This window comes from Anarrhichthys ocellatus, unplaced genomic scaffold (assembly GCF_004355925.1).
Source record: "Anarrhichthys ocellatus isolate YVR2014 unplaced genomic scaffold, GSC_Weel_1.0 scaffold14, whole genome shotgun sequence".
In the NCBI taxonomy this organism is placed as follows: Eukaryota; Metazoa; Chordata; class Actinopteri; order Perciformes; family Anarhichadidae; genus Anarrhichthys; species Anarrhichthys ocellatus.
In genome coordinates this window covers 6,803,972-6,813,383 of record NW_022280044.1, presented here as the reverse complement: position 1 = coordinate 6,813,383, position 9,412 = coordinate 6,803,972, and the positions used below count along the sequence as shown (strand labels likewise).

At 40.7% G+C, this 9,412-nt stretch overlaps 1 protein-coding gene across 1 annotated transcript; it reads left to right on the top strand.

The window, feature by feature from the left end:
* The first annotated feature begins 3,558 nt into the window (after positions 1–3,558).
* tmem222b (transmembrane protein 222b) lies at positions 3,559–8,797 on the top strand. Its single transcript, XM_031854387.1, has 6 exons — positions 3,559–3,739; positions 4,321–4,405; positions 5,028–5,059; positions 5,182–5,278; positions 5,361–5,491; positions 6,878–8,797. The coding sequence occupies exons 1-6, from the start codon at positions 3,615–3,617 to the stop codon at positions 6,963–6,965; spliced, it is 558 nt and encodes a 185-aa protein (XP_031710247.1). The 5' UTR covers positions 3,559–3,614; the 3' UTR covers positions 6,966–8,797.
* The last annotated feature ends 615 nt before the right edge of the window (positions 8,798–9,412 follow it).

The window sequence follows — 9,412 nt, the reverse complement described above, 5'->3', positions numbered from 1 at the left end:
GCCGGATCAACTTGCTCGATGGCCCTCAGGCAAAAATTGGATGTGGGCCCCCACATAACTCCCGTCCTAGTGTCACTGTGGATGTACCCACCTTCATTATGTTTCGCTCAGAACCCAAGAAACCGACCACAGTTTCTGTTCTGTAATGATTGTATATAACTGGTATGCATAAATTAGTTTGTGGTTATTGGATTAAACAGATATTTGGACTGGGTTTAAAATTTGATTGTCATACAGGGGCCCCTACAGTACAGGACCTCGGTGTAATAAAAGGTAATCAAACAAGTTGTTCGTCTTCTTTTGTCCCTATCATTTTATGTTCTAGTCAAATAAGCACAAACTCAAGTCTTCCCGGGGCCTTTGGGTCTTCTTAAAGTCTACAGGGCTCCAGAAGAGCTGGGAATCTAGTGTTGCATAACATAAACTCTGGGTTATGACATGACCTTCCTGTCCTCGGAGATGCAACATTTGAACGTCAGTGTACTGTAGAACAGGGATTCATTATGTGAGTTGTATTTGTGTGTGCTTTTCAGTTACACAACATTTCAGGATGTTTCATTGGCCTTTAATGAAAAGCACTTCACCTCTCGGGAGCTTTTTAAGTGACACGGCTTTATGTAGGAAAGTGCTGTGTAGCTTTAAAATGAAAATAATCCTTTTTCGCGGTCTTTAATCGGGGCAAAAATCTCAACTTTTACCGTCTTTACTCATTTACACAACCTTTCTCATAACTTCTCATTCTCAAATGTGTTTCTAAAAGTGTAGAATTAGACTGTCATTTTATTTCTTATCACAGTCCAGGGAACCGAACTGGAAACTAGCGGAGACTTGACATTTTACGTTTCAAACCTTTGACTGAAAAGGATAGCGTGTCACCAAGTTACGGGCCCTAAAGCAGCACATCTTCTGGCCTAATTGGGTTGGATGGCTCAGCCACATATTGAGTTGGCATTTTGCCGGAGAATTCCCTCCGCTCCCCGATGATGAACCCAGTGTGCCTTCGTTTATCAACGTCTGCCTGCTTTTGCTGAGTAGTTTGTTTTTGCCCTTCGTACAATTCATCAACTGTCACATCTAATGGGACCCAGTGTGGAGTACACAGGGCACCAGCAGATCCCCTGGGTTCGTCTTTGTTTCCCATTTCCCCCATTGCCATAGATAACTCCTTCGATAGCTGCAGCTTTCCACCTCCTCCATACTGGAGAGCTCTCTTTGTGCTGGTGTGAAATCAAATAGAGGCCTCTTGCAATAAACCGGACAGAAGCCCCATTAAAGTGCTTAGGTGCTTAGGTAGGATTGAATTTGGAGGATAACAATGGAATACAATTTGAACCCAAAACTGGGACTTATTGTTCACAAAGTTTTTGACTGAGTCTTCCCGAAAGTTGCTTAATATACCATACTGTATACAATAAAACCACATTAATATATTCAAATATGCCCAAACAATAAACAAATTCTGTCTCAAGATGACCTGAAATGATGTGGCCTGGTGACTGGGGATTGCTGTAAATCTAGTTGTTTGTGGTGAAAGTATTGACATTTATCTCAGTCTAAACGCAGTGGAATTGTTTTAATTAAGATTTAGCCCAGCTGGTATGTTAGATGTTATTTTAGAATTATTACTATAATGCTGATCATATTATCATTCTCTCATGTATAAGATTGTTTTTGCCCTTCTCATGGTTAAGATACCTGTCAAACAATGCAACCCTATCATGTTTAGTGAGACATAAAGTAAGAGTTGAGAAATTAGCAAGATTACGCTGGATTTTTAAAAATGATCCAACTGGAAAACCCAGCTTAGTGTTGCCAACTAGTTTCCAATGAACGTAACTCGCTGCTTTAGCTGCAATAGTCACTTAATCTTGAGTGAAAGTCACCAAGTTGTCAACACTGACAGCCCGTCCCTCCAGGGCTCCCTCCAAAGCAAATGATGATTATGAACATAAACATAAAATGAAAGTAAACAACAAAAATGGCTATTTTTGATACTCACAGCTGTTAAGTTATCAGCTTGTGGAAGACTCCAGTGACAGTGCAGTGCATGCAGACAGGCAGATAGGTAGACAGGCAGGTAGGCCGTCCAATAGAACAAGCTCATTACAGTCCTGTGACATCCACAGATACCAGACTTTTTTCTTTTTTCGGTGAGAGCATTTGATTACTTGATTGCTGTCACGATGTAATGAGAATTTCAACAAATATAAAAAATATTATTTTTTTTTGAAGAACAATATCAACCCCAGCTTTTATAGCAAAATGAGCTATAACCCACCTTTATGTGTTGTTATGTGTACGTCGAGTTTGAATGCGTCCCGCTCTCCTGAAGTGATGGAAAGGCCAGTAAAGAGTTCACTTTTGTCATTTTAAAATTGTTCCCTATCCTTGTGGTTTTCAAGCATTTTGGCTCACAACCCCTTTATACTAAGTAATACATACTAAACACATCCTTAGTGTGGACAAAATGAGTTGTGGGCACTGAGCAGTTCAGTCGAATCACTATAACAGCCAAAAGATGCAAAAGAAAAATAGTCAGTAAAATAATAAACATACTTTTGTGTAACAGATTATTTTTCTTTCTTTAATCCTCCCGTGACCCCTCAGGTTTAGTTGACCCTTGACACATAAAGTCAGCAAGGTTAGTTAGCAAGAGATGCAACTAATGATATTTTAATTGGTGATTAATATGCAGAGAATTATTTTTTTCTTGGATTAGTCAAAGGTTACACATAATGTCAGAATGTGGAGATAAATGTCTATCACAAGTTCCTAAAGCCCTTGATGACATGTCCATTGTCTTGTTTGTTCCTTTCAACAGTCCAAAACCAAAACATAGTAATTTTACAAATATGTCAAACTAAGAAAAGCAGCAAATCCTCACATTGAGGAAAATGGAACCAGGGAGCTTTGTGTTTTTGCCTCCAACAATTGTATAATAATTGATCATATAAGTATGATGCTGTTGTAAACCCATATTTTGTATCACTTTCATCGTTTGTTACCGTTCTGTGGTAGACTATCATAATAAACATCTTCAGATTTGTAATTAAAGAAAAAACAAACCGATCACTTTCAACATATTAATGTTTTTTTTAATATGACAGCCAATTAAATCGCGTAGTTTCTTCAAAGAAAGGTAGTTAAAATGGTTGTGAATTAAATTGCTTGACATGTGAGATATAGTATTAGCTCTAAGGGCTGTGTGTTCAAAACAAAATAACCGGCTTGTTTGACAAAAGTTTTACAAGACTGTCAGTGATCTATTCCTTTGGATTGCTCGCATAGATCCCGGAAGTTGCTCCTGCTGACAACAAACAGGAATAAGAGAAACAGCTCGCGAATGTACCTTTCACAATAAAACATACATTGACCTTCAATGTATTGTATTATTAATTCTGTAACATATCAATCTCCATTTTTATACTACGATTCTTTTAAATGTTAAGATAATGCCGAATATGTAATTCGATTCATTTATGATGCGCGTATCTCTTTACTTAGCACCACTTCAATTTTATTTTGAAGCTAAAATCCCTGAATTTCCGGTGTTGTTCCGTGACTTAACGCGACTGTAAAACGAGACAAATGAAGTTAATTTTCCTCAGCTGGTGATGGCGGATGTTGTTGAAAAAGAAAAAGACACCATGAAGAATTACCACATAGCGTCTGAGAGAATTAACTCAGACATCGGTCGCTTTCCTTACTGCGTAGTGTGGACACCTATCCCCGTGCTATCGTGAGTTATATGTCGGCTTCTTGTGACTCAAACCTTCGGACATGAGACGAAGTGACACCGTCAGTAGCTCAAACGTTAGCTAGCAGCAGCTAGCAGACGGTTTAAACGTTAGCAGTATGATTAAAAAAGACAATTATTACCATGTAAGTCAACCACTGTTTGCATAGTTAACGTTTCTTAAAATATGAAGAATAAACCTGAAAGCGTCAAAAGTTACAATGCTGCAATTTATCAGTTAACTTTGTTTTAAAACAGTTTGTATCTTGTTAATTAAGTATCAACATCATTATTTTAAGTGATATTCCTAGAACACGTATGGGACTCAATGTATAAGGTGTTGGTGGTGGAGGTAGAGATTGTTTTAACACACCTTTTGCTTCCATTATCTGGTATCTATTGATAAAGTGCTGACAGAGTCTATGTATGAGAGTCCGAAACAAGAATATCTGAGGACTGTTGTGTGTGTATAGACAAGAGACATGGACATGAAACTGGAATCTTACACTGTCCTGGCCTGGACAACAATAAACAGGTCCACTATGCCACTTTTATGTTGTAAAATTAACTTTGTTTGTGTTCAGATGGCTGGTTCCATTCATCGGCCACATGGGGATCTGCACTTCCACTGGTGTCATCCGGGACTTTGCTGGACCGTACTTTGTCTCAGTGAGTAATGACTGCGCAGCTGCAGCTCATTATGGCCTGTATGTGAAATTAAATATAGCACAGTGGCTCTGCTTTAGCTCAATGAATCTCACGTAAGATGGTGAGTTTGAGCTTGAATTGTTTTAACGAGTAATAAACTTATGTTTTAGGTTTCGCACCACGTCAGCTTGAATGTAGCCTCTGAGAAGTTTGCAACTTGCTCCTCAACAGAGGAGGGTCACTTCCAATGGAAACTCATTTTATCAAACCCCTCCTACTAAATAATCCACTTCTTTGCTCTTTATTTTCAGACAGTTTTTGCCAAAATGTGGCTAAATACACGCCTTTCAATTTGTTTTTTGTCTCTTGCGACCAACGTATTGGCGTCGACCATTTCATAAATAATGGACGAACACTACAAAATGTTTTTGAATTGGAAAATCTTTCAAAGGGCTGATTTTAAGGTTTACATGTTTACTGGCAAATACACAGGTTCAAACCTGGCTATGTTTGCATTGTAGTACAATAAAAAGACATATGATGAGCCCAGCTTAATTAAAGAGACGTTGGTACACAAATGTTCTCTTAATCTGCTTTAAAAATTTAAATAGCGTCAAACATTTTCTCTTTTTTTTTTTTGCAGGAAGACAACATGGGTTTTGGGAAACCAACAAAGTGAGTAAATGAAAGTATTTTTTGTGGTTATTTGGTCTTTTAGTGAACATATTGGTTCAGAACCAAACCGTTTCCTGACATCCGTGCCACATAACACTATCCGTTGTCCTCTTTGACTGTAGGTACTGGATCCTTGACGTCAGCAAAGTCTACGCCAGTGGCTCCAATGCCTGGGACACAGCGGTGCATGATGCTTCAGAGGAGTACAAGCACAGGATGGTCAGTAAGGGGACGTGTGGACTTCTATTTACTTTATGAAAGGGAAAAACACCAGGAATGATTTCTACTCTTTTCTCCAAAGCACAATCTCTGCTGGGACAACTGTCACTCGCATGTCGCCATGGCTCTGAATCTGATGAGATATGAAAACAGCACCTCGTGGAACATGGTCAACCTCTGCCTCCTCGCTCTGATCCACGGAAAACATGTCAGGTAAGACGGGGTAACGTTGTACTGGCATGCACGCACAAAGGCATTGATGCTCAACGCTTTGTTCGTTGCATTATTCTCTAATAGGGCAGACAAACGAAACGCACTGTGAAGAAGCAAGAAGACAACGAGTGTAACCGGCAAAAAGCCATAAAGCAACTTCCACAATGCCAAGGAGGGAATTATAATGAACTGTAAACGCATATTCATGGACGACCGTATTGCCGTACTACAAAAGTCAGAGGTGCACGACCAAGCAAGAAATATAATAATGGTGTAACATCACCGTAGTAGGTTAACGGGGTCTCTGCAGCAGGAAACATTCTTGGCTGATCGTATCCGTCACCTGATCGTAGTCCAACTGAACAGCTGTTCCACCTGCTGAAGCTCCTGAACCGAGCAGGAAGACAAGATGGCTGCTTCACAGGCCGGCAGAGCATCGCCAGGAGAGCGCCTGCTCATGTCTCTGTGTTGGGAGACTTTCATACACGACGTCTAATTAATGCCAAGAGCCAGCACTTTAAACTTGTAGTCATTGTTTGACTAGAAATTCATTGTGCTGGAGAAGAGCCAACACAATGACATGCGTCAGAGTCCGACCACTCGCTTCACTGTCGACTAGAGTTCTCATGTAGCGGTAATGGTATATACAATGGTCCTGAAACGATGACAATAACCATATTTAACTGCATTTCTAAGATTAATTTGACTACATTGTTGCATCTTTTGTCAGCAAGCTTAAACTGACGTTGACAAGTGGATAAATAAGACTTTCATTGAGGGCTGAGCTTCTGTTCTCACTTGCTCGTTGGCATTCTTTTGCTTTCTTTTGCCAAAAAAAGTTTGGTAGTTTGAATCATCTGTCCAAAAATATCAGTGTTTTTTCTGCCTTAAAGGCCCAAACCCTATAATCTAAAGCTGTTCTCTTCAAAGCCACCGTAAGAAGTAGTGCTGAAGCTTGTGATCCCCGGGGCTCAGCCATGATTTTACTGGTATGCCGTGAACCTGTCGTGTCTCAGGACAGCCCTGGTTCCTGGGAAGTATTAAGAGAGTATAAAGGACATTCCTCCAGAAGGCCTTTGAAGACGAGTGTTACAGGGATGGACTAGACATCCCAGTGGTTGTTGGTAGGAAGTAAATATAGATACACTTTCATATAAACATCACAATATGGTCTTTTGTGATGCTGCTCAGATTCTCAGGCACTAGCGATTTTGAATTGATGGTTAAAAAAATATTATGTGCACATGTCCTGTCCTAAATAATCCTGCAATATAACAAACGTTAAACCCTTTGCTCAGATTGCACTAAAAGTAGGGGGGGGGTTATAACAATTAGATGAGTTTCTGCTCTTCACCTCCACTCATCTGTCTTCTCTGCCTCATCCAGCTGTGCAGGATTTCTGAAGACCTGGCTGCCCTTCCTGATGCTGATGGGCGTCATCTTCACAGTGACCCTGGCCATCAACCTGCGGTGACCTGGGGGGGGGGGGGACACAGTGGGAACCCCTGCAGGTCGGATGTGGGGTTGACCTTGTCGGTGTCGAGCGAAAGCAACGGAGGATTTAAAGACTTCTTATCTCCTGAGAGACGGTTTCTTGAACGGGGACGTCCAACACGTGGTTGGTTTGTGGGAAGCGGGCGGCCTGTTACTGGAAGCTGGGATGCCCTTGTGATAAATTCATTGATACTCGAGCCATTTATTCAGAGAGAAGTGACTGAACACACTTAATGGATTCTGATAATTGAAAGCGCAACAGCAGGTAAAGCCAGCGCCGCCTGCAAAAGCGTGGACGTTGTGTAGCTGCATCGATTATTCATCGAGTAGAGGAACGTATAGCTGCAGTCTCAGAGGGAACACATTCATGCCTTGCTTTCAGATATTTGACGATTTTACTTTACTTCCAGGATGCCGTTTTTTATACCGGGGAGCACAAACACGTTAAATCAATTCGATGCCTTTTTTAGGGAGTTTATTGCATCTTATGCTTGATCTGCTGTCGCTCTTCTACAGTAATGCAACTTACAGCTAAACATGCCAGAGCTCTTTCTGTTTTTGTGAATCTTCTAAAAACAAGTATTTTCTCTGAGATGTGTTGTACATGTATCACCTCATGGTACCGCTTTTAATAAGTTTACAGAAAATTGTTTTCATACTTTTTTTTTTTTTTTTTTAAACTGCAGGTCATCAGTGCAACGATTGTAGCAACCTCAATGAATGTTGCTGTGGAAAACAAACCCAACAGAATATCTGAGCCTTTTGTTTTCTGCACTTGTGCCAAATGAGGGAGAAAGGGAGACCAAACTGTGTCCTTGAATATCTACGTTCATGCTCATCGGTGACTCCAAACAAAAAGCCGGTTGATGTCTGAGTTATGAAACCTGGTCTCGATCTTTGCTCAACCTGAGAGAGATTTAGTTTTTCATTTGACTGTGCCTCAACATAACCTCCCGCATATCATTTGTGTCATATTTTCATTTTTGACACTTTTTTTTAAGAACTTTAAATCCAATTGATGGTCGGCACTCCAAATCGGTTGCCATGGCCGTCGTGAGTAGATTCAAATCCCCTCTATTGTTTGCAATCAAACGGGGAAAAAAACCGTGTTGAGCCCTCTCTTTGTCCGCGGTGGTGCCAGAAGCAGCAGGTAGCCGGGATCCTCAGGTTTTCACACTCGCCAACCGCTGCTGAACGTCCCCAGTTCCCCCAGCGTCGCAACTGCTGCCTTCCACCTCTGCAGACCAGAGTCGACGGTCATTGTGAAATGTCGGCACTCTTTCGTAAAGCTTTGATACACAGCGGCCAACAAAGTGTGTGATCTTCTAGATGAAATGTTTTATTTTCTGTAACGAGGGTTTGACCTCAGGGCGAACACGGTGGCAGTTTTCCAGACTCTCTAGTTTTTCTAGCTCTCCTCATCGGGCTTCTGTTGAAAGCAGATATTCTGTGGCCTCTTGTGTGCAGTTCACCCATGTTGCCTGTAAATATTTGATCACACATGATCCTGTAGTACACCAGGTGCTCTTCATATACTCTTTCAAACATGATCGCTTTCACTCTTTAGATTTATCCTTTTGAAAAATTTACGGTGTCGCTTCTGCGTATCTCTGCTCGGCAGCAGATTCCTGCCTGAGTGAGTGTGTGATCACGTGTGTGTGTGTGTTAGTCATGCACACAGCGATCGGAGAGCGCATGTGATTGCATGTGTGCGTTGCATGCATGCAGGAAACGATGAGAGAGAAGTTAATGTTTGACACACACTGTGGCTTCCTGATTAATAATCAGCTGCACTTCATTGCAGCAAACTGCCGAGAGATTGATTTCTATCTTTATTACTCCACGTCCTTCTCTTAATCTTCAAGTTTTATGATTGCTGCCAAACTTCAGTAATAATAAATTATGTATTACACTGTAACAGGCCTGCTTAAGTTGATGAGTTGATGCAATAGTCTGCGTAGCTACAGGAGCTGCATTTAAACGAGGAAACAGAAAGAAATGGAGAATCTTTCCCTTAATTTAAATGGTGCATACTGTATAAAAAGCATTTTAAAAACCTTACTGTGACATCTCATCTAATGGCATGTCACTGGTAACTAGTGTAGAGGTAATCACATTTTACTTTAAATATTTTATGCCCAGAGTCTAAAATATTCATATTTTCAATTGTTGGGGAAATTAAGATTGTGGACATTGAATGCAAGCAAGCTGCCTACGTTCGGAGTGACGTATCTAAAAGTAGCGCGTGTTTACAAACAGAAGCTCATTATGCCGGCTGACACTTTACGTCTCTGTCCAAACTTAGAGACTGTGGTTGTGGGGGAAAAAATCGACAGGAAACATGAAAACCCTTTTTGTTCTCTGCAAATTGCTCTAAATTTGTTGGAAAATCAAGGAAAAACTGTATCCTTGAATGTTTAATTAGTT